This window comes from Lepeophtheirus salmonis, chromosome 7, assembly GCF_016086655.4.
Source record: "Lepeophtheirus salmonis chromosome 7, UVic_Lsal_1.4, whole genome shotgun sequence".
Classification (NCBI taxonomy): Eukaryota; Metazoa; Arthropoda; class Copepoda; order Siphonostomatoida; family Caligidae; genus Lepeophtheirus; species Lepeophtheirus salmonis.
In genome coordinates this window covers 33,103,467-33,129,493 of record NC_052137.2, presented here as the reverse complement: position 1 = coordinate 33,129,493, position 26,027 = coordinate 33,103,467, and the positions used below count along the sequence as shown (strand labels likewise).

At 32.2% G+C, this 26,027-nt stretch overlaps 1 protein-coding gene across 4 annotated transcripts; it reads left to right on the top strand.

The window, feature by feature from the left end:
* The first annotated feature begins 692 nt into the window (after positions 1 to 692).
* LOC121121700 (uncharacterized) lies at positions 693 to 8,920 on the top strand. 4 transcript variants are annotated; one of them, XM_071889935.1, is made up of 2 exons: positions 693 to 951; positions 6,045 to 8,920. In XM_071889935.1, exon 2 carries the CDS (start codon positions 6,073 to 6,075, stop codon positions 7,579 to 7,581), a length of 1,509 nt encoding a protein of 502 aa, XP_071746036.1. In that variant the 5' UTR covers positions 693 to 951; positions 6,045 to 6,072; the 3' UTR covers positions 7,582 to 8,920. The 4 variants fall into 4 exon arrangements, with proteins under 4 accessions (XP_071746036.1, XP_071746038.1, XP_040572601.2 ...); XM_071889937.1 differs by lacking the exon at positions 693 to 951 and adding an exon at positions 5,003 to 5,088; XM_040716667.2 differs by lacking the exon at positions 693 to 951 and adding an exon at positions 5,831 to 5,985.
* Positions 8,921 to 26,027: the final 17,107 nt, after the last annotated feature.

Here is a 26,027-nt window from a genome sequence, read left to right as displayed (position 1 = left end):
ATTGTTCTTTCGATCAAAGCTTTAGCAAAATTGCGAAACGAAGATCCACGTGATCAATAGTTGAAAAATATCTAGGTGCACAGAAACTTTTTATGTCCGGTAGAGGTACTGTTTAGTTATTATTTGTATGTTATGTAACATATTTTACTTTCTAGAAGATACTTCTTCAAGGTCTGGAAGACAAACTTAGCTAAAGAGGCCAAAACACATCTCGAGTCTAAGTTCCCACCTCTGACAATAATTTACCATTGTATCTTAAATTGAACATTTATTATTATAATAACAATTAATAAATCCTAAATATATAATTGAAAACTCCTCTTCTCTTTGGTGGGATAATCAAAAAAGGAAAAGTCAAAGAATACTCATTTATTCCTTCCCCACAGCAATTTTATATTGTGAGGCGTGGTTTATCCCTCTTAACTATATCTACATCAGTAGAAAAATAACTGAGTGACGTCATATGAAAAGCGACATCTAGCAAAAAAATGTTAAAATGGTCCACCATTGTATCTCCTCAAGCTAATGTTCGCGTTTTGTTACTTTTAATCGATATCATTTATATGTGTATATATATATATTATATACATATATACCTGGCCATGTATATACTTAAACGTGTACACGCACATTAGATGTGATAACCCGCCTTTAGGTATACTATTTTTATCTATGCATTATACTTTTTCTCCATATAATTACGAGATTGATAACCTCAAAGGTACATTTTGAAAAAAAAAATAATTTAAGAACCAATCTACTTTGCATAATTACTTTACTGAACCATGGAAGTCTATAAACATAATTTGGTTTTCCTTCTTTCCCACTTGCGTCATACATCCTGCTTCTTATAAATTCTTACTACTGTTACAGTTCTCAGTGCATAATTAGTATTTAGATACATTAATCCTTGGTAGTCCTTTGGAATTTAATAATTTAACAATATCCGTGGTAAGTAATGTATTTTTAACTTACATTACGAAAAATTACATTTTTTGTCAAAAATAGTCATTCAGATTAAAATTTGTCTTAAAAAAATCTGAGGACGACCAATCTTAATAAAGATTTCTGATATATTATTAAAAATAATTGGTGATGTGCCGGAAACTGAATTTCGCTGCTGTAGTATTTTCGAGTTTATAAAAAACTACTGGAGGAATTACGAGCTATACTCGTTAACCACTTGAATACTCGTTACTCGCTTGAATACTCATTACCAGTGATGAAAATCAATGGTATTTTTTAGCTGGCCTGTTTTTTGGGATTGGTATTCTAAGGAATGAATTTACTTTTCCATAGCAGCTGTCATTATTATTTTAATCCTGATTAGTGAACATCCTTTCCTAAATAGAATCAATTAAATTTAAAACCTGATTGAACATTCGTGTGTGTTCATAAATTTTGGCAATCATATCCAATTGTAATTCCTTTTTAGACTCAGAGTAGAATTAGCGACCGGCATCGGAGTAATACTAGCAAATGTCCTTGCTTATATCCTTTTCTCCTTTTTCCCTATTAACAGGTGACTGTAGCTGATCTAATGAAACGTCATGAGTATTATTCTTTCTCTCTTCCCAAAAATTCTTCAAATTGTCAGGGTTACAATGTTGATTTCGTTTTCCCTTTTTTTAACACGCCCATTCTACACTGGATTTTCATCATTACTCATTACTCTCATGGGTAATAAACTTACATCTCTTGCATAGCTGATAATTATGTTATGATAAAGACGAAAAATCATTGATTTAGCCCACCCCCTGTGGAGGCCCATGACCATACATAACACTTTTGCAGTGATAAAATCATAATTTATATGTGATTATTGTAAATTTGTCTTTTAAAAATTGTTTTTCCCCGCTCTAATAATAAAGAATAAGATTCACATTCTTAACCAACTCGGATGAAGTAACTTTCTCCTCTTGTGAACGCGAAACTTTTGGAATCCGAATAAAAAAAAATATGTTTTGAGGATTTTATATACGTTAATATTCTCAAAAAAAGGAAAAAAGTAGGGGAGAAACATATTTCTTGACGAGTTACGAGTAAATACTTGCATTTTCTAGCCTCGAGCCAAGTTTTCAGTGTCTTTTTTGTTTACTTCATAAAACTCGAGTACTAATATACGAGTTTTGTTTGTGACACATGATTATATATCATGAAAGAAAAATTACTCACTTGGGAACGGGAGAAATACGGTCTTTCTTCCAGGTATTTAGAGTTCCCACAGAGTTATCTTCCTAACACAAAAATGCCCTATTTATTCACTCCTTTCACTTGATACGTCATAGCCATTTCATAATTTATTATTTTGGAAAAATAAACGAACCTACTTATGCTCCATTTCCGAAAGGACATAAATACATTTTCTTGTTAATGCCTGGTGGTATATGTATATATATGTTGGCCATCTTATAATTCCACTAAAAAAATTTGGCTATCATTTCCAAATACCAATGTGTAGATACGATTTTCGTATAATATTACAAAATAATATGGTAGTACAGTATCCAATAAAATACTATGTACGATTTTAATATTATAAAATATATATATATATATATACATATGTAATTCATTTTTAAAATTAAACAAAGATAGTCTGGGAGGACTTAAGAGATAAATAGCAATTGGTATGATTGACTTATTTGGCTAACTTCCAAATGATTTCAGGCTTCAGGATGAGATTTCAGGAAGGTTGAGGGATAGAATATAAGTTACGACATATTCCATGACGGAGCACGGTGTTACTTAACTCACATAAAAATGTACATTGTTTTTTCTCATGAACTGTTTATTTTCTACTTCTTTTCACCCTATCAGTGTTTTGAACGTTGATTGGTATAATTCCAATTATCTCTTGTTAAGATAAAACATTTTTCAACAATAATTTTATATTCGAGATGATTTGACTATCATTTGATTTTAAGCCTTTTCTTCTGTTTCTTTCTTGAAGAAAGGTTGCGATGAAGGCAAGGCATTATGAGGAAAAAAAGTTCATTAATGATTAAGCAGATAGTGTTTTGAATCAAAATAAACCATAAATAACCTTAAACAAAAAAAGTAATAATAATAAATATATGTATGTTAACAAGTTGATATTTGAATGAATAGTAAAAAAAAAATTTGAACTATTAATGATAAGATAACAATGAACTGTTAAAAAAATTATTTTGGAATGTTTCTATATTGAATATTTACATTCATACTACGAAAAAAAACTTGATTAAAAAAAATCCCAATTTACATTATTTCCAAAAATTGATGGTGGTTTTTTTTTTTTAATCAATAAATAACCTAAACAAGTGATTTTTTTGGCGAAAAACTTTATTTACTTCCCAATATGACGATCTTTAAGCTTAATACATTTTTTATGCGTTTTGCCATCCCTTCATACAGATTATTCACAGTATATGGAGAAGTTTTTTGACAAGCTTTTGTCAGGTATTTTTTTTTAATTCATACTCTGAAGCTACTAGCGCATTTTCATTGAATTTCCTCTGGACCAAGGCTCACAAATTGTCAATGAGAGACAAATCAGGACTGATGGCAGGAATCCAAGTTGTCTGAAGCCCACTTTTATGCCTTTTTGGAGTGGTGAGCAGGGCACCATCCTGCAAGAAAATGGCTCTTGACGTGTCAGACAACATTTTCCTCTTCAAAAGAGGCCCAGTTTCTTCAGTTCGAGACAAAGCTGACATCAATTACTTGCTGAGGATCTCAGTTACATTGTACTCAGCCGTCACAGTTTGGTTTCGTAGAATCAGGTGAAATCTGACACTGCCTGGTGGCTGATAACGGCTCAAATTTGAATTTTCAGAGGAAATTTCATAGTTGGAGTGGATTCCACATCTCCCTTATCTCTTGCCCAAAACCAATCTGTTTGGGGATTTGGGACATTAAATAGCTCAAATGGACTTTCATTACTGAAGAAGATACATTTTCAGTCATCTGCAGTCTAATGTTTCTGCTTACGACAGAATTGAAGCCGGGCCTTCCTTTGGTTTTCTGAAAGTTTGGAGTACAGACGAGGTGTGTATGGCAAAGCATTCAAAGAGTGCCTCAGGTAGTTGTGGATAGATGACTTGGATATTGGATAGCCCTTTGAAGTCAATCTTACTGCAAGTTTGCTTGTGGATTGCCTCTTTTTGGTCAAAGATTTTGAAATCACCAGTTTGGGAACTTTGCTCATTTTTTTCTTCCTTCCTCGACCTTTCTGATTTCAAGGTTTTGTCCATCCTTCCTTTTCGTACACCAATTCTGAATGGTCCTGAGAGGAATCTGTAACCTTTGAGCAACGTCTCTCTAGCTTGATCCACCCTCTATCATGCAAACAGTCTTGGCCCTGGTCTCTAAAGTGTGCTCTCTCACCATATTGAATTTCAACTAACATCCTGTGGGGTTTTCTGACCCCTTTTATACTGATGTATGATGCAATTATCGAAAAACTATTGCGACAGAAAAATTCAATATTGCGTAATGATTATATCAGCCAAATTTCATTTTATTCCGACCAAAAAAAAAAAAAAATTAACTCTAAAACGGATATTTTTAATCCCACCATCAATTTTTAGACATACTACATTCATATTTTATCGCTATTATTGTGAAAAACAAAATTAGTGACGGGATGATTTAAAAAAAATTCCGATCCTTATGCAATTCCAGTAAAAACTCCCGATTCTTTATTTTTTTAAATAACAGTTACATAATACAATTTTGCCATAAATTTATCAGAATTAAAATTGATACAATAAATTGCAATTCCTATGTCCGGTGTGCGGATTCCCAGGCAAATTTTTCCAGGGCAAGTCATCTTACGCCAAACAATCGCAATGTATATTTTCCAAAGGCGAGCTTTTATAGATTCTATGAGATATCAGGCATTATATTTACAAAACTTGTTCGCCTAAAAGAACATTTTCTGCACAGACCCACATGTATTTAGAACACGATTGTTCAAGTTCAGTTTGTGTGTTTCTTTTAAGTTTTCGAGTACTTTTTTATCATAAATTATTTTATTACGATATTTTGTAAAATTATATAGCTCAAGTCATAAATTCTAATGGTTGTTAAGAAAGTAATAAACAGGTAAATACCAATAATAAACAATAATACATAAGAACCAGAATTGGAGAAATAAATTATTTTATCGATTCCGATTCCCAAAAAGCACTCGATTCTCTGATTCTGATACTAATTAATCGTCCCATCACTAATCAAAATATTAACAACACCACTCCCTCTAACTAAAACGTTCAATATTCGGACCAAGCTTACAATTTTTGGGAAATGTATAAAATGATCACTAAGGCAAAGATAAATGTGCTAAACCGTATTCATTATTATTATTTTTTTTTTTTTTGCTTTAAAGAAATTAAAAATCTTTGCTTAGAAAATAAAATATGGGTTCTTTTAATTTTTTCAAATAGTATTTTTAATAACTGATTTACATATTTTATTTTATAACTTTTTTTAAATTATATTTTTCTTAGAGAAATTCAATTAATTGTATTATTTTTTTCATTTTCGGAACGGAAATAAAGCCTTTACTTCCTAGTACATATTGTTAACTTTTAAAAACCTGGTATGAGCCTTCAATCGAGAACTAGGGCTAAAGCAACGATAAATTTGGCCAGGCCCTTTTACTTATTTCTTTTTTTGACAAATGAAAGATTTTTTTTAAGTAAGTAGTTTTATTGTTTGAAAAAAATTAAATCAAGTCAAACGATTGAAGTTTAACCAGGTCGAGATATTTTGTGCAGTATAAAAAAAAAGAAATAACATATTGTAAGAAAAACTTTTATTATAATTTTTTCCCTTGAGGAGAGAAGAAATAAAATAAAACCAAATATGTACATTTTTTTACTACCGTATTCGTGGTAAGTTCGTTACTTGCTCAAATGTTATAGACGAAACCGTGAGTTTGCACTGAAACTGGAACTGATTAATACAAATAAGTTCGTATGATTGATAGTCATTTTACTCGTAATAATAACTAAGGGTTTAATAAATATATATCTATTTTTTTGTAATTCTTATTTCAGATAGAGGTGAACGGAATTTGTATTAAAAATGGCATCCCTTGGAAGTGCTGCCAAATCGTGGCTAACGGATCCCCCATGGCAAAAAGTGTTTAAGCATACATTTGATGTAATAGAAGACTACATAAGCTACGCTCTCATAACTGTGGGTACCATATTTTTATCTGTGAGATTATTATCTACTCTCGGAACAGGCGAATTAAATTGTGTTATACTTGGTGTTGAAAATGGGACATTAGGAGGAATAGATCCTTATCCATCTGGAGGTACACCGGGACTTTTAACTTATGTTTCCAATGATGAAAAATGTATTACAACCGTATATTCAAAATTCATGGAGTATATGCCCTATATACTACTAATTCAAACACTAATATTAGTGATTGTTGAAAAATTTTCTTTTAAAATACCAAGGATTGCTCAAAAAGTGGAGCGTTTCTATATAAATATAGTTGAAGAATCTCTTTTTGGTAAGGACCCTGATGTATCCGAAGATTTAACAGATCCAAAAACATCAACGGAAGTTATTTCTCGAAGACGACAAAGAAATGAAATTTGTGTCTCGTTAAAAAGAAGCAAAATCATTGGGCGTGTGTACGTAGCAAAAAATCTTTTTGAAATCATCTTAGATATAGGGTTTTTATCTATCAATATTTTCTATTTATTATACACGGATGATGATCTTCCAATGACTTGTTCTGTCTTATTCAAAGGTGTTGATGGTATAAATGGCCTAGTTGAAACGGATCATAATATTTTTTTTCAATGCCGAGGGAAAAAAATGAAGTTTTTCATAATAGGAATATATGCTCAAGTAGTTCTTCTGGCTCTTCATGGAATGTGTTCATTAGGAGCAGTCATCTGGAGTCTCGGATTTAGAAGTGTATCGAACTTATTAAGAAAGATAAGTGAAGATGATTTGAACATTCAAAAAAAGAAAAGTTATCGAGGCGGAAATAATGAATTTTATGGATATCGGAACGGAAATGATTTTCTATTTTTATTCGACCTCCTAGCACATACATGTGGGATTGAATCAACTCTTCGTGTTCTAACTCATTCTGATGAGAATTTTTATGAAACTTGTCGTCCTAAAATCAACACAACCACAGACTTAACCTTAGAAGAGGATAAACTCAAAATCGTTTGGCGACCAGCAGACATAGAAAAGCTGTTTAGAAGAAATTCAGTAATCAACATAGAAAGCTATGAAGTTACGATTTATCCAGCAGAGACTGTACAAAATACATGTACTATTCCAGCAAACACATATGACAGTGAAACGAATGATGATGTTTTCTACTCCATTTGGTTTTATGATCTTTCTGGAGGACGTACCGAGTATGTTGTGACAATAGCATGCATGGTTGGAAAGTCCAGAATGAAGGGTGAAAAAGTTGTTACTAATCTTTCTCCATATGGACCTGAAATGCCACGCTCAGGTATGGTAAAAAGTGTATCCACTGATCAAGCAGAAATATTTTGGGATCCACCAAAAGGGGGAATTTACCAAGTATACACTGGCTTTAGAAAGAATTGACACGGAAAAGCTCGAGGATATTTACGTTGGAGCTACTTGGTTAAAATCGAATATCCCACCCTTGCCAGGACAAATACTTGACGAAAATATTTATGGACAGTTAAGTTTCCAGAGATCTACACGTAAAATTGAAAATCTTAGCTTTAAATTAACGTCTTATACTATTCTTGGGTTGGATCCAGGAGAATTGTATCGGATTGAGTTAGGAACTAAAACTGGTAATGTTAATACACGGCAATATATTCAAGACACGTTGCTCACGAAGCCACAATCAGTTGAAGGGATGCTAGTATCTAACGTTGACGAGGATTCCTGTTTAGTAAGTTGGGTTCATTCTGAGGAAGGACACTCACATCTAAAGGGTTATCAAATAACATTGGAGAGATTCTCTGATTCTAAAGTTGTCCGTGTATTAGTAGTGAAAAGAAGTGAAAAATTATTTAAAATAGCTAGGTTAACGCCAAGTTTAGACTATACACTTCGAATAGAAGCACTTTGTTCGTATGAAAACTTAAAAACAGAGTCTGCATCAAATGAGGCATGGCTAACAACTCTTCCAAATCCCCCTAAGGATCTCCATACTGATTCTTTGCCAGGAACAACATCTGCAGTTTTGAAATGGGAATCTCCTCCAAATACAATCAAATTCCGACTCTGGATTGATTGTGAAGAAATAAATTATCATTTTGTTACGGATATGCCTGGAGATCGCTTACAATACAACGTCAGTAAGTTACCTGAAATTACTGGAACCGGTCGACAGTATACTGCGGCTATAGCATCTGTAATAACTTCAAGTAGATCTAATCAAGATGTGACAAGTTCAAAAGCGACAATTTCCTTTGTCACGAGACCTCTCCCTCCTACAAACATTCGAATATCCTCAAATGAAAAATTGACCATATTTTTCGATCCATCCCTGACAGAAAATGTGTCTAAATATAAAATCAAATGGAAAGGAGAGGAAGGTGCAGCAATGGAAGGAATCATCGAGATTTCTGAAGAAGAGCCCCTTAAATATAAATTCAATTTCGACTTTGAAATTAATGTTGTCTATAAAATCAACATCTATGCACTTCTCAAACGAGGATTGGAGGATGACACCATTTATGAAAGCAAAGAACTCCATGAAAAACTAATTTTGAAAAACGACTCCCAAATATTTTCACTATATCGAGCAGAGGAGGAATCCTAGTATTCATTGTAGTATCAGATATTATACGAATGTTGTTAAGCAAGTAACATTTTTATTATACCAAATCATTTTTTACTGCATTGATTATTATTTTCTATAAAGCTGTATCTGTGTTACAATCTATTAATCATATTATTCAACCAATCTCATTTATTTAGTAATTTAATATTTATTTACATAAATTAAATATACATATATTTATTCTTAATGATCACATGGTAGGGAGGTGTATTCCATTATGTTACGGTAATTTTGATATCAAAGATGCACCACTTTTTAGAAAAAGGGGATAAATTCATGGAAATCGACGAGTCCGACCGTCACGTCAGGTCAACACTGTTTTGAATGCCAAGGAACATTCAAATTAATGACAAAAATAAAAAAATAATGGTATTCTTTTTACTACACCTTATATGAGGAGAATTGTATAAAATGTGTTCTTTTAATTATGAGGGGTAAAAAAATACTAGGAGCAATATAACTCGTTGAACAACGCGTTCGGGATTTTTTTTCTCTTTACCTCAATATGTGAAGATTCGATACTCAGTCGTCCCTAGAAAAGAAATATAATTTATCAGTCATATATGTATTAACAACTAAGAATGTCCCAAACTATCCTCCCTCAATGACTCAAAGTGATTCAAAATACAAGTAACAATATATGAATATATAAATTTTAAATTATGATAAGTAATACAGCCACAATCGACAACATCTTTTAATATATTCCTACCAAGAGCAGCATCAAGGGCTGAAAGATTTTTAAAGTTTAAAAGATTTTACGATAATAAGACTGTCTCATATCCGTTATTTAGATTCCAGTGCACAGGACTGGAGGAGAAAGACAGAAATGATTTTTTTTTTCGATCTTTAAAAAGTGTTAAAGACATTGTATATTGAAGCTTACATGCTCATATAAACTACAAGACACATTTATGCAATAATTTTATTGAAAAAATCAAGGAGGAAAGGTGGTAAAGTTTAAATATGGTGAAATGGAAATGCAACTTCAAATTTATACGTCGTGTGAAATGACATAAAACTTATCTTGCATCAAAGATCCTTGCAAAATTAAAATTATGGGAAAGGGCACGTACTTTCCGTTTCGGACCTATGGAACGAGGAAGGGAGGCCGCCATAGCTAGGAATTTATTAGTTTTAATTAAAAAATCAATAATAATTAATAAAATGGATGGATGCACGAGGCCTTTGGAGCCACTGAAATGTCGCGTGGCTTTTTACCTCATATCAATTGGATATTTTAATGAAGGGATATGGTTCCTACCTGACAACCCAATTTTACAAAGCTTCTTAAATAAACAATAATTTGTTTCAAAGAATTCTAGAAGAAGTACAAAGTCATCCCAACGAAGAAGTGTGAACGCCTCTTTTATTTTTAAAGCTATCTCATCTCCTATTAATAGTTAAATTCATTTGTATTTTTTTTCTTTTGTTATACTTAAATATTTTTTTGTAAAGGTGGCTGGAACATTGCGATTAATAATAATAATAATAATAAAAAAGTAACATAGTCTTAAGTAAGAAGCGTGATATTTTAACTTGAATATGGTGTTTGGTTTATTTTAGTATAAAATCATGGGAAATATTGGACCGGGGTGTCTTAATAACTACAGAGCAACTAAGTCCGAAAGTTACCAAAAATTGTAACTGTGCACATTTCTACGAGACACTGAGTGACAAACTCTATCATCCCCTCAGACCCTTTTTGTTTCGCTAAGACTATAAAACTCAATGGTCTTTTGTTCACCTTCCTTACCTTGGATATTATTAGACTGATCAATATACCGGGTGACCCATAAGTCTTAGGACGACTTGAACTGCCAAGAAAGTACACTAATATTTTTATCTCGGAACATATTTATGCTTCGTTGCAATTACCATAAAATTTCCTCTAAATGAGTGCCAGTTCATTCCACATGGCCATCATTTGCAGCAACTACAGCTCTCAGACGCTTCAGAACTGCTTTACACGCCGTACCAATGGCCTCCTCCGACAAGTTATCCCATGCAGACTCTATGGTCGCTTGCAAGTCCTGGACACTGCAGTAGAAAGTAACACTAACTTCCCTCTCAAGAATGGATTATACGGAGAAGTCCATTACGTTAAGACCTCGTGAAGAAGGGGCACATGTCCTTGCTCCAAAAATGCTCACAAGTGGGTTGGCTTCACTATTACACGGACTTTACAGTATGTGAAGAACAGGTGCTCCGTCCTGCTGGAAACAGTAAAACCCTTCCCAGTGCAGTTCGTGGATCTGGGGAGGTACTCGGGACTGTAACATGTCCAGGTATACAGGTGGATTGACCTTCACCCCCTCTGGAATAAAGTTCAAGGGCGGCTTTATCCTGCAGGTGGTGACGCCTCCCCCTCAAAAACCATCACCCAAGGCCAGTTTTTTATTTAGCGGTATGTTATCAATACTCCGATCCTGCAACCGATCGCTGTGGCTGTTGTAAGCCAGCTCCACGTTGAAGATCTTCTCGTCAGTCCAAATGATTGACACTTGCGTACAAGCATTTAGGAATTTCAGCTGCAACTTCGCCCGGGTAAGCATCTTGTCCATTGTGGCCTCGCTGAGAAGCTCCCACTTTTGTAGACGATAATACTTCATCCTCAGGTTCTTCCTTACCACTTTGCACGGGATTTTTCGAGACACACCCACCTTATGAGCCTTTTTTCTTATTGAACCCTTCTGTTTAGAGTTGATCTTCGACCTCGTTGCCTCGATAAACTTGGGTATCCTCATGGACCTTGGGCGATCATGTTTTATTAAATATAAACTAACTACAAACTACTTTGCGCTCACTAGTGAACCAACCTTTCACAGGACATAAATATATGAGTATTTTTTTCATCAATTTTCTTCAGGGTATTCACGAACATTAAAAAAAAGAAATAAAAAATTAGCTAGTCAAACTATTTTAAGATTACTTTTAGTTAGTAATATTTTTGTACAACACTCTACTATTAAAAAAGTGAAGGTATTTCATTAGCCAGTTGATTTGTCTGGGATTGCAGCAAACCTTAGGAATGGTGGTCGAACAGATTCCAATCAACATTGATGAAAGTTCAACTTGTTCAATAAAAACAAATAGCGACATTGCAGAACTAACTCGAAAAGGCGTTTTAATACTTTGGTAATATTTTGCATTAACTATGGTTCATAAGCATTATATTAAAACATTGGATGGGCCACTTCAAAATATTAGGCAGGGTACTAATATATTTGGTTGTAACGTTATTTAATTCCACCTTTACAAATGTTATTGTTGTGCAAAGAGGCACAATAGAAGTTGGTGCATGCATTAAGCGATCTTCACTTTGATCCGACTTTGTGACAAGACAAGTTAGGACTAGGTTACTTTAGTAGGATTGGCTTTAATACGGTTTAATTTACATAATGTTACTACAAAAATATTTAGTAATAAATTCTCAAATCTAACTCAAAATATGAAATTTCTACTTACAAACTGGGCTTGGCAATATATAAAGGAAGAATTAAATTTTATAATAATGCTTTGACCTTGTAGGTATGATTCAATAATAAAAAAATAGGTGAACAATAGATATATCTACGTTTTTGAATATAATACGGTAGACAGCTATTACCATTAGTTGCCATGTAGTTCTAAGTTTGAACAACCGCATCTAATCATTTGTGAATATTTTTTAGATAGGGCATATATACCATCATCGTAGTATTAGGTATAGTTTTATAATAATAAAACAACCATTGAAGCGAAGAAATCAATTATATATTAAAAATAGTTGGATATTATTTTTTCTTAATATAAAACGTTCATGTGAAAAAAAAATAAAACTAGATCTTCATTTGTTATTTATGTTGATATAGAGTTTATCTTGCTAATATAACTAAAGATGATGCATTGAATAAGCCTCTGTTGCCTTGTGATTGTTCCTTTTCTCTCCAGAAAGAGAGACATATTGCAGTAAATATTTTAATAATACTCGGGAAATCAAATTTTCTAAAGATTTCTATTGCTTGCAATAGTTTGTAATACAGACGAATAATCGTTATACAACTAATAGTAGGAAGGATTTTGAAATTTCTACTCGCCTGACAACAATCACAATGACACAATAGCATTTGCATATCAAAATAAAACTGAATTAATCAATAAGATAAAAAAATAAAATAACGGAGAACTCATAAATAGGGAATGTAAATTTTGAAGAATATTATTGACACTTTATTATTTTTTCAACTAATACTAAAACAATCATATTATTATTTTGCTACATTTTAACTATTCTTTTGAGTAAAACAACTTCTAATTATCTAGTAAGGAAAACATTTGATAATTTATTTATTTGTTATGAGATCCTAGATCATTGCAAGAGTACTATTCTAATAAGATGACAACTGACAAGCAATTTGGCTGTTAAAAGAAGGATTCCCAGCTCAATAAGTTTGAAACACATTAACAGTTCCGAATAACTATTTATGTGTAATAGCAGAATAGAATATACAGTGCAGAGCAGAATATCAAGAAAAGAGAAGCACATTATCTTTACCAGTCTAGAGTCATGTTCCCCTTGTTTTCCAATGACAAGTTACTCAGTAGTAATAAAGCAATCAGGTGTATGCTTGAAGTATCCAGCTTATGTAATTATCCGTATAGACCGTATATCACGAATTCCAACTTATAAATGGGATTGATATAAATGTGAAGGAGATAAGTGCCCTATATACATCCAGGACACTGAGTGACCCTTATTAATAAAATTGTTTTCTTAGAGTAGGCGACAAAGTAAAGTTGACTTTTAATAATTTCAAAGAAGAAGCTGTGGGTGAAGGACAAGAACTCTCTCTGTTCCTCACTGGGTATCTCGTCGATTATTCTGTCGTTTTATTGAACTCCTTAGTTCTTATATGTAGAAGTATACGATGATTCCTTGGAAGATCTGAAGGAATATATGTATAGGGTCAGATCAGAAGTCACAAATCACCTTGATATGAAAAGGTACCTACCTGCACAATAAAACATCTTTCTATTAAAGGAGCTGAGATTCTCCGAGTGAAACAATTGTTTTTGAGATCTTGCTTAATTAACCGAATAACTCGGAAAAGTCGAAATCCCTTTCGTCCGTCAATGTATTCTTCGCTTCCCTTCACGTCTCCTCTCTTCCTCAGCCAATTATATTCTTCCCTTCACTTCGCCTCCCTACGCTTGAGGTCCCAAATTTAATTCCTTATTATTAAAAGGTTGCGAGAGTTGAATTTCAACTATCCTCCGTGGCTGTCTCCAATTTGGGGATAGAAAGAGAAAGTATGACGTGTGGGCCAACTTAGACAAGTTACCCATAATCTTGATTTAGAAAGATCATCAATTTTATTCATTTTGAACTTTACTTAATGGAATAGGTCAGCTTCTCGGTATAATTGTTATAGTTTATATTTTTTTTCGTATTTATTTATATTTTTACTTTGGATATTTTCAAGGATATTAATCATTTTAAGTCGTTCTCCGGCCTTGTCAATATACTCGTTTTATTCGTTCAACCATATGTTGAACTTCAGTAAAAACGTCACTTCTATTTTTGACACCACATTTTGCTGTTTCGATTATGTCAATGATTTTTCAGTCAATTTCCGGTTGAATACAGTTTTGGGACTTTTTAGAGCCTAGTGGACTACTTTACTAGCTTTTTAGTAGGTTTCTATGCTAACCCAGCTTCCATTTGATCTTCAAGGACAGATTCACTCAATTCTTTAGGGGTAAATCTTTCAACTGTTGTTGATACTAAGGTCTTACTTTGGTTTACATCCTCTTCATTTGATCATTCGCATCTTTAACAGTGTTAATATTTTGATTTGCGTCAGGAGTCTCCTAACTAATTGGTTTTTTTATTTATTGTGCTTTGATATTATACTAATATGATTCTCCTATAGAGGCTCCACTATTATGCTGGATTGGAAAGAGCTAGTTATCTGAGGAAGGTCAGATTCTAGTTCGCCCTCCCTATCAGTCTAGTTGTAATAATTACTTTATTAATAATCTTATTTTTAAAACTACAGTCCCACCCAGTTGATCTTCAGGCAAAGATGACAGCTTTTGCAGGAGAACGGATTATACTAAAAAATCTAGAGCCTTTTATTAATACAATTACTTTGAGCTTGGCCAAACTGAAAACATCTTTGACATTGTTGGCGTACTCCATTAAGCCTTAAGTTAACCAGGCAATCCCCCACAGGTATTATTTAACGTACATTGGATCGGTCACCATTCACCTCGGACGGGAAGTTGGATATCCTCCAAAAAGACTTTTAAGACTTCTTAAAAGTAATTCTCGAATTTCTTTTCTGAATCATGTATATATATTAATTATAAATACATATATTATTTAAACATTATTATAATGGACTATTATTTAATAGATTAATATCGGATAAATGTATGTCGTTACTTCTATTGTACCCTGCACCCTTTTTTCTAAAAAGGGGCGAGAAAAAAATGACCCAAAATCAATTTTTAGCTGGTCAATTCTTCCAAATTATTGAAAGAATTATTCAATATATGTATATATATATTTTTTTTTTTTTTGATAATTGATCTGTTCAAGGAAGTATAAAGCTAAAAGGAAGGGACATGTTTATTATTCTTTTATCATTTCAATCCCAATGGAGGTGAAAGATTGGCATGCTATTACTATTAATGCGCAATTGTATTTTAAACAATACATAAGGACGGAGATCCAGTTTCCATTATATATTCAATAAAATAAAATAAAATTGCGGATTCTAATTTCGTCGTTCTTTTATGATTCAATTATTTATAGGATACAATTGTAAATCATTGCTCTATTGTTGGCTGCAAAAATAGGCTACCTCCTACTAAAAAATCTCTTCTACTTCTTTACATATGTTTTCCCAGAATAAGCTAACAAGAGATTTCTGGAGCAAGGCTGTTTCAACGAAAAAGTTAGACACCAACTACATATTCAAGGATTTGCTCTCTTGATTTTAGATTGGAGGATTTCATTAATAGGGAATCATATAAAAAGATCTGCTGCCGTTCCATATGTTGGAGGGATTATAAAAAAAATTATAACAAGAAGCTGTTCCTTCAATCTTTCCAATTTATCCCCAAAACTATCAATTAAGTATTCTTAAGCCAAGCCCTACCAGCTATTCTTCAGCAGAATCAAGGCATTCCAGGGAATCAGATTTTTTATACGATCAGATTTTTTATATGATCAGATTGTGGAATTTGAAGACTCGAATAAACTTCAAGATTATGACGACTTCTTTGAAAAAAATTCTAGTAATATAATTTAATCTGGATTACTTAATCATATCAGAATAACACAAATTATTCATTTGTTATAATGAACTCAAGGGATCTATTGTAAAATTAAACTTGGTTATAGACCGGGAACTAAAATTTAGTACGTATATTAAAGACAAGAAGCTTCCACTTTTAAAATTCAAGCAAATAGTTAAAAAGAATAAAATGGATACTATTGATTGCATCCTAAATCTATTGTCTCATCTTAAAGAATTTATTAATGCGGAAGAAGACGATGAGGAAGACTCACTGGATACTATTTCAAAAATTCAATTTATGTGTAATTATGAAGCATATGCATCTCATGACAAATACAAGTTTGCCTTGGAGCAACTGAAGTTTGCTATAAATGGTGATTGATATAAATGGTATTTTCCGTACTTAATTACAGCTGCTTCTCTATGGATGGCCACCAGTCCAGCTCTATCGTTTGTTTCAGGAGAGTTCTCTACCATAAGCTGGAACTAAAATTATTTATACGTGAATATTATATATCATTTAACTATTTCTAATCATTTTTTCAGACGCTGGAGGAAGTTTTCATTTAGTTTAACTGTGGAAGAAAGGTTTACTGAACATACAAAATTATTTTTAACAGAGATAATTAAGAATCTATGTTCTAAAGATCGAATAATAAATCTCATATTTGATAAAATATATAGTTATTGTCGCTGTGAGTATTCAGATGGAAAGTTTTTCGGAAATGGACAAATACTGAGTTAAATGTCTTTTACACCGCTCTGAGATCGTAATTATCTCATTATTAACTTAATATACATACAAATATCCACCCACGAATCGATCTCCTGTCACGCATGCACATGGATATTCAGACGGGTATAGCACGTACTTTTCAGAGTCAAATTCCCAATGTTTCGAGTCCAATATGAGTCCAAGTCATGATACCTCTGAGGCCTGATAAAAAATAAGAAAATTACTAGGATGAAGTGATTTTAAGAAGTAAAATAGTATAAGAATCAACAGATGAACTTTTCCTTTTCTCTTCCATTGGTCTTGATAAAAAAAGATGACCCTTCCCATAACACGGCGTTACCTCGCTAACACAAAAATACTTTCTGAATTTTGTTATCAGCTTTCGATTCCCTCCTCTCGCTTGATACGTTATGGCTATTTCATAATGTATAATTTTTGATAAATAAAAGAAGTAATAAGTTATTCTATACATATGCTCTGTTTCCAAAATAACAAGAATACAATTTCTTGTTGATCCCTCGTAGTTATAATATATATATATGTCGAAGTTGATATTGAAATCCAGTAGAATCGTTGATTGTTTTAGTAGAGATCGTGATCGTAATCTGTCCTAGTAGGAGAATCAATAATTCTTCCAGTAGAGATTACAATCCTATTCTCTCCTAGAACAAAATACAATTTCATTCAAGGAGATAGTAGCATTGAATGTATTTTCGAAAATATGACACCAAGTCATACTCTCTATGGTACCATGAACGGTAATTTCATGCCTAGCAATTTCCTTCCCAGTAAATTAATTCCCTTACATTTCATTCCCATATTGAAGAGGTTTATTTAGTGACGTAATACGGCTTATGTTTCAACACTAGTTGGTAGTTTTTGTGTAGGACTGTAGGGGGAGGCTTGACAGGTGGCAGTTGGCACTGGAGATGAGTGATGGATGAGAGACGGATACGAATGAATTATGGTGTTTATGGATTAGAAATGGCGTCATGATAAATCTTTAATAGTGAGTAGAAATAGAATCCCGATCCGGTAATATTATTTATACCTTGATAAATACAAGTAAATCCAGTCATTACTCATATTCCTTCTCATCCATCGACAATCATCAATTTCATCATCTTCTTTTCTTTTCACAATTCAAATCTACATAAACAATAAATATAAGCAAATTGGTCGGGCCCCTAACTCCCTTCTCCAGGATCACTTACTCTCCCCTGACTCAAGTTCAATTCTGGATTGAATCCTACAAGTTACAACAATCATCATCATTTATAAGAATCATGATGGGACTCGTAAATGATATATCATTCATCCCCTTCACAATTAATCACAACTGTTCAAACTTAAAAAACATAGGTTTCAATGCATTTTGAAGGAATCACGGAATACTACTAATAGGTATGGTCCGTTACAAAGAATCCTTGTCATTCATATGCAGTCCATTTCTTCATCAAGAGGTCAAGAAGAGGATTGTACTACAGTTATAGAGCGAGATCGGTTATTTGGTAAAATTGATAATTAAAGGTATTGAGACGTCATGACATTAAAATTATTTTTAAAGAAAAGTGTATAAGTATTCACGTTACGAGAATAACGAAAAGAAGAAATTGATTAGCTGGTTATGAACATGCCTCACCAATTGAAATTGATTATATTCATGATATCAAAATTAGATTTAAAGTTCTAATACCGCAACATTAAATTTACTGAATTTGTATATAATATGTTAATATTAAAATTTAAACAAATATCATTCATTTAAATAACTTGTTAAACAGTTTTTCAGAGGTATAATATTTTATTTGGCTCTTCACAAATTCTTCTTTGGTTTTTTATTGAAGAATAAAACTTATATTGCATTTTTCTCTGTTTAATCTAAAAAATGCCAACCTTCTTTTATGTTATCGCCACACATATTTGATACATAGTTATATAATCCTATGTAGGTAAAAAGTATTGTAGTATATACAGAATTTGATCTAATATTCTTATGACTAACATTTTGCACAATTATTATAGCTAATTTCTAATTTATAGTTTTTCTCTTTTATCTACAAAATCCAACCTTCTTTTATGTCATCGCCACACATATAAAATGTATATTTTAATATTAAGAAACATATATATAATTTATTTAAAAATCGTGAAGAAGTAATAAGACTGCGAATTTCTAAGAGTAATAAGAGATATTGGTATGATTAACTTGACCCAGTTTAATTTTTTTAATCCATTTCTTCGTTTAATTGCACAATTTACTGGAAAATTAGTCATCTCAAGATGGCCTTTAAAATTACAAATGGGGTGTAATGGATCAAATATAAATTATAATGAACATAAAAACATTTATTTATCTAGTATCGTATAAAGTTTCCATTTAATCTGTTCCTGAGACATACATCAATTTCAACCTGGCATTAGTACCTTTAATCTTTATTACTGCACAATATAAAGGTACTTTGTCTTAATTTTTAAACTCCTTTTTTTTTTCTTCAATAATTCTCATTTATTGTCTGCAGAGCGTGGGAAGATATTCATATACTCGAATTTCCTACACCAAAATCTGTGATCTAATAAAATACGATATTTCAATAAAAGAGCACAACTTTTTTACACATCAAGAGAATTGAATTACAATTTTAGGAATTATAGAGAACAGTATTATGTAAAAGTTGATATTTTTAAATACATGCAATTGAAATATAATATGCAATTCGAGTAATATCTTTCCGGATTTTGTGGGGTCTGTCGAGAGTCCATTATTTCTCATCTGAATGAAAACTGATTCGGTTACCTTGAGACTTCAAGGCATTCAGCAATTTTCTTTTGTGGGCAGCCCGGGTGACCTTCATTTTGTTTTTAAAAATATGTCAATTGTAGAGTCGGTATAACTTCTTCCTCAGGTTAGTATCTATAGGCCTGGAGACTATTGTACGGCTTACTTACAGCTTTATGGAAAGAGCTGTTAATCGGAGAGGCAGGAGATATCTTTAAGAACTATTTCATCCCTACAAAGAATCTGGTAATGAGTTTTTATCACTCCGGGACTAGTATGATTTTCTCTTATATGTCCCTCATCCTTCCAGCGATTGTAGACGTAGTAGAATGCCCTCTTTGGATACGCGAGCATATTCTTGATGTGCGCTGGGCTGTATTCCACGCAAGCCAATTCGATGATGGTGTTCCTCCGGGTCTCCTCCGTCGTAAGTATTTGTTTTGAAGTAAAAGTTGCACAACTAATTTAAAGCTAAACCTTTCACATTAAAATAACAGAATTAAATGGTTTCCTTATTATTTAGGATGGAGTTAAAGAAGGTCAAGATTTACCTGAACGGCCCTGTAGGGAAAGGTGGGGCAAGTCACTACCCCCACCCCCGGGTAAGTTGATACACCACTGAATATGAGAGAGCTATAGAAAATTCAGAGTTGGTTAATTTTAACATAATGATTTCTCATTTAATTTTATAAGAAGATTCAGTAAAATGGACAAGATTTAAGGATAAAAATTTATATATTTGTCAAATTTGCATATTTGATGTCACTACAGATTTTGGTTCTATGTCTTAAATGGTTATCTTACTAATTTTCACCCTTTGGAATTGTTCATTAGACATTAGTGAATGATTTGAATAATTAAATTCCAGCATTTTTTTTTCGTTTCTTCTTGATGACTTTTGAACTGAATGCTATAGGTTTGGGGCAAGTTGAGACACTTTGTAAGGAGTAAGTTTATACATGAATCAACATTTAACATGTTCCTCTTCTGCATGCACGAACAGTAGGGGAAGGTGAGGTAACATAACATTTGAATATATGCAAGTTGGTCGATGGGAAAATTTTGAAAAGCATTCATTGTATAAGGCTTTAGAAACACGGGTATATTCCCCTTCAACTATGATATTTTCGAAGAATCGGATTACGTAGCTTCTGAAATTACTGAATGTGAAATGCCAACCAAGAGTAAAGTATCTTTGCCGTCCATCTCTTCAGAAAATTCTCGTAGTTCAATAAAAAATGGTAAATCGTCAACAATAAGTGAAGTATCTCCTAAAGTATTATGCCCACTACCTATGGCCCCACAAAAACCTTTCAAAAAATAGACGATCCAAAGTATCATGTTCTATTCCCACAAAAACAACACCAAAATATGAATAAAAAGGATTATTTATTATTTAAATTATGAGTATTATCAATGAGCTAAGTGAAATATTGTGTATTTGGTATGTAATATGAATAAAATTATTATTTTCTTCATTAAACCATGACAGTGAATTTATTGACCAGGGTGTGATGTATATTATGGAATAATTATGGAATATCAATTTGATTTTTCTTAATTGTTTTTTATCTTAATAAGTCATTCAAATACATGCCCCGTAACATGTATCGGCTTACCCTTGCCCTGAGGTAAGTTGATACATTTACCAATTTTTATATTATTGAAAAAATAAGAAAGAATATCATATATATGCATCATTACATTTTGTTAGGTAACACTTTTGGCTACCTAGCTGCAAAATATTAGCCAAAATAGATGGTTCTGAAATTTTTGAGGACATAAAAACCAAAACGTGTATCAACTTACCTCACCTTCCCTATGTATTATTTTAACATTACAAAAGTAAAAAAAAATCAATTCAACTCTTCTCAAGTAATATCAACGTCACTTTCGTAATGGAAAGTTTAAAAATACTGACATAGATACAAATCATTCATATCTCATATTTGATGAGGTATATTAAAATTTCATATTTTGAGTATTTGAAGAGAAAGATAACGTAGAAAATTCAACTTTGTATCCCACATGATTCGAACCTTTGAAGGACCAAAGTATTAATTGACAAATGTATTATAACAGAGATGGTGGATAGAATTAAAGATTTTGACTCAACTTGGACTTGAGTTTATATTTTGAAGACGTTGCGACTCGACTTGATCTCACTGTCAGACTTGTGACGCGATTTTGACTGTAAAGCTAATTTATATAGAACTAAAAAAAAGCCTAAAAACTATAGACCCTAATAAAATAGCTATGGACTTGAAATATCTGCAATAAGTGAGAAATAAATCTGAGGACTCGATAAAAAATTCAAGGACTTGGACTAGTTGGCAAAGACTTTAGACTAGACTTGAAGTTACACTACTTAAATATTTTATTTTGATATCCATGACTGTATTTCGCCTTATTTAAGGAGTTTATTGGTCAATCAATACTTAAGACTTTCACAGGTTCACAAAATCTGGGATAATTCTTTTTGATTTTCTATGTTGAAATAGTACATATATTAGCAGTTGTGTGTGTTCAGCTACCATATTATCACAAAACCAGTGAAAAAGACATGCATTAAATGGCTTCGACTTGATAAAGTTTTTCATTTTGATGATGTTATTTATTACACAGTGAGTCCACTTCATGTTGGGATTTTCCTCCTTAATGCGTGCCATGAATCCTTTGAACACGTCATTGAAGCTGCTGCATCCGTGCAGATGCTGCAGGAGGATTTCCAGCTGAGACCATTTCCCCCAGAAAAAGATATTAGCAACATAAAAAAAATATTTCCTGTTGATCTCCCATCGAGAGTTTTACAGAAAAGTATGTACTTATAAATGTCATCAGTATCAACGTATATGACAAAAGCAACAAGTTGTGTGTTTCCACAACTGTGGTAGATTCATCCAGCTGGAGGGAGAAGGAGTTGCTTAGTTTTGGTCAACTTGATCGACAACATCTGTTCCCATCTTTTATACCCAGCGGCAAACGGACTCTTTTGACAGAGGCACAGTTCTGAATTTTTCCACGGCGTTTTTGTCTAGCATTGTCTCAGCCACCAGAACAGCAGCGGGAATTAGCAGCAACCTATAGTAAACGGTTTCTTTGATTTAGGAATTAGCAAAAACACGGCATAAGAAGCATCCAGGCTTTGACTGATATTGTGGAGGCTTTCCCAAATGTGTCTTGAGATGACCTGAATTCCGATAGTTTTTTGTTTTTTTTTGAAAATCTTTGGTTCCCTACCAACATGAAATAGAGGTTTTGTTTTGAGACTGCTCCCCACAGAAAAAATACAACGCCATGAGAGGACTAGAGTTTGTGAACGTGAATCCAATTAAAATGTATTCTTCCGAATACTTAATACATTTTTGGGGAGCCTGTGTTCTTATTTTCTTGGTCACCTCTGCACTTCTACTAGGACTCCATTTGTTTGAGTTGAGACTCACCTATTTTTTTGAACAATGAAACTGAATTCCCCAGTGAATATAAACTTTACCTTAATTATATTATGGTTGTTAACAAATTTTTGAGAATGACTTGACGGTAATTTGGTTGCAATAACACTTATGTTGTTTGGGTTACAAGATCCCCCCTATTTCTGTACATCTGTGATTCTCTCTTCCTATCTCTATACACCATCTTTTGTATTGCGAAAGTTTGCCCTTGGATTACTTGCACTTGGAAAATTCGTAGGGGAAACTCATTTTCCTTATATCAATTTTAATAATAATCTCACTTATGTAATGACTAATGAGTTGGAACTAGAGACAAAACAAGTAATATTAATAAATATAGGATTAAAGAAAAATAAACAAATATGACAGCAATTCTGATGGAATAAGTGCTATCACTTAATTATCGGTTATCAAATACCATTAAAATGTAGACAAGATGGATTATTCATATTGGAAAAGACTCATGGATGGACGAACAACCATAACATCAGATTATATTGTACCAATGAAATGGGTTAATAAAAATTTTAATCAAAGATTGCAAGAAGTAATATAATCCCAACGAAAAATTAAAATCTCTGAAAGCAAAATCTTGGAATTTACATTTTTTTTAAATATTTAATATTATCTTATAGGTATATATGTATGAAAATAATTTATTATTAAAAACAAAACAAAATGCTAGTACAAATAATTCGGATCAAATCTAATTTAAAAGTGTCATGAGGAGGGACGTAGACCTTCTTCGGGGGTTGTCGATGATTAACTTTAAATAGGCATACATAAACTATTATAATTATTATTTATTATAATTATAAAGGTTGCGTGAGCTAAATGTTAAGAATTGTTCCGATGGGAAGGAATTTATAATTTATCGTGTTTTGTCTACCCTCATTGCATTTCTTTATGACTTTTTTTATTAAAAGTTTTATTTTACGAAATTTAGTTAACATATTTTAATTTGTTTTTACAGTTATTATAGAAAAAAAAAAGCTAGTATTATCTTGACGTATATGTATACAAAAATAGAATACAATTGAATAAAATAGAAAAAAATATATATAATTTAAATGTGTCTTCAATTATATGTATTAGTTGATTATTTATGGAGGAATGTTATTATATATTGTGACATTATACCCAAATATTTATAAAATAGTTTTTGAATATCATCAAGATTTATGATAACTATTTCTAAAAAGTATCTTAGATATTGAATTAGGTCAATTTAAAAATACAATACCGTTAAGATAAATATAAGGCGCCTGATATCTTGGAGGGCCTGGAACCAACTCCATACATACGTATCACAATTAACCAAATTAGATTATTAGTGTCGGGTAAAAAAATTAGAGCCGTTTTTCTAGTCTTTCAATATATATTTACATTTATTAAAATGAATAAATTAATTATTGGAATAAAACATTGACAAAGGAATTAATATTGGTTATACATATTAATTAAGTGAGAGCCAGAATCTCATTCTGAATTGAATATATAAAGTTGTATTTTTAACATTCTTTAATAAATATCACTGAATACTATCATTACAAATAAAGTTAATTATTCAAATGTCATTGTATCATAATATGAAAATATACTCAAAAATTCGTTGAAGGAGTCTATAAGTCACTTGTTATAGTTTTCATAATTTTGCTTGAGATCAATTGGGTGTATGAATTCACAGTTCTAGATATATAACTCTGGTGATTCAAGTTCCTTGAGTGACTTCGTAATGCAGCCTGCTTCCTACTCTTCAAATAAGAAAGATGATTTATGAAGAGACGAAGAACATCGTTCTCATCTCTCTATTCTAATTCCAGGTTGCTCCAAATGTATTGAGCTGTACAGTTTTCCTCGCTTACATCTCTCATTTCCTCCAGCTCTCTCTACGACTTGACCTTTGATTAACTCTTCGAATCTTTCAATTGATTTGCCTCACCATATCCATTTACAGATGCATTTTCGCTCATAATAAAGAGGAAATTCTAATGATAATTGATAACAAATAATTAAGTGATTAACACTTCATCCATTCCAATTGCTATCGTATTTGTCTATTCAAGACAAATTTTATAATTGAGAAGCTAATTCACTGTTCACAGTATACGTCATGACAGATAAGCTGCTCTTCTCCCAAACATTTTTCAATTGTCAGGGGCACCACATTGATTTTTGGTTTCTTTTTTTTTTAGCATGCCGGTGGATACCGTTATTTTCCACTCTGATTATTATGAGAGAGAAGGAGAGAGTAAGGATGGCAGGATCTAGAAAAACTCACCTATGAAAAATTTGTATTGGGAAAGTGTGGGAAAGGGATTACTCACACTCGGAAAATTCGTATATGATAAAGCTCGTCGATCGGCATAATCGCCTTCCTTTATTTAATGTAGATAATAATCTCACTTAGTCATATTCTCCTGACATGTAGAGCAAGCGTGAAAGAAATGTTTCATGTCAATGTCAATTATGGGGCACCAATCTAACGTCCAAGCTACTTCCTTTATCTTAACAATGGCTCAGTGGTTCAGGTTTAACCAAAATTTCAATAACATATAACAGAGGCGCCATTTATACATAAAATGAGACAATACTTTTGTACTTTAATTCTATTTATTACTAGCGGAGGGGGCTCCAATTTTAGTCTAAATGAAGCATTGTTTTATTATTACCAAAATTGTATAAAATGCTGCTTAAAAAGAGTGTCCGAGTTTTTGCAGTAGTTACCCAGGGAACATAACTATTAATAGTTACATGATTTATGAAATTGTATGATTTATATGAAACTGGTAGAAAAAATTAAAGTAAAAAAATAGATTTTTTACATCTTTACTTGGGATATTTATGTATTTATAAATAGGAACTCAATCAAAATTTATGAATTTAATGATCGAATCTTATTAACTCATTTAGTAGACTTACTTTTATCGGATAAATTATGTCTTTTTCTAACAGAATGATTCGGGCTGTTCAT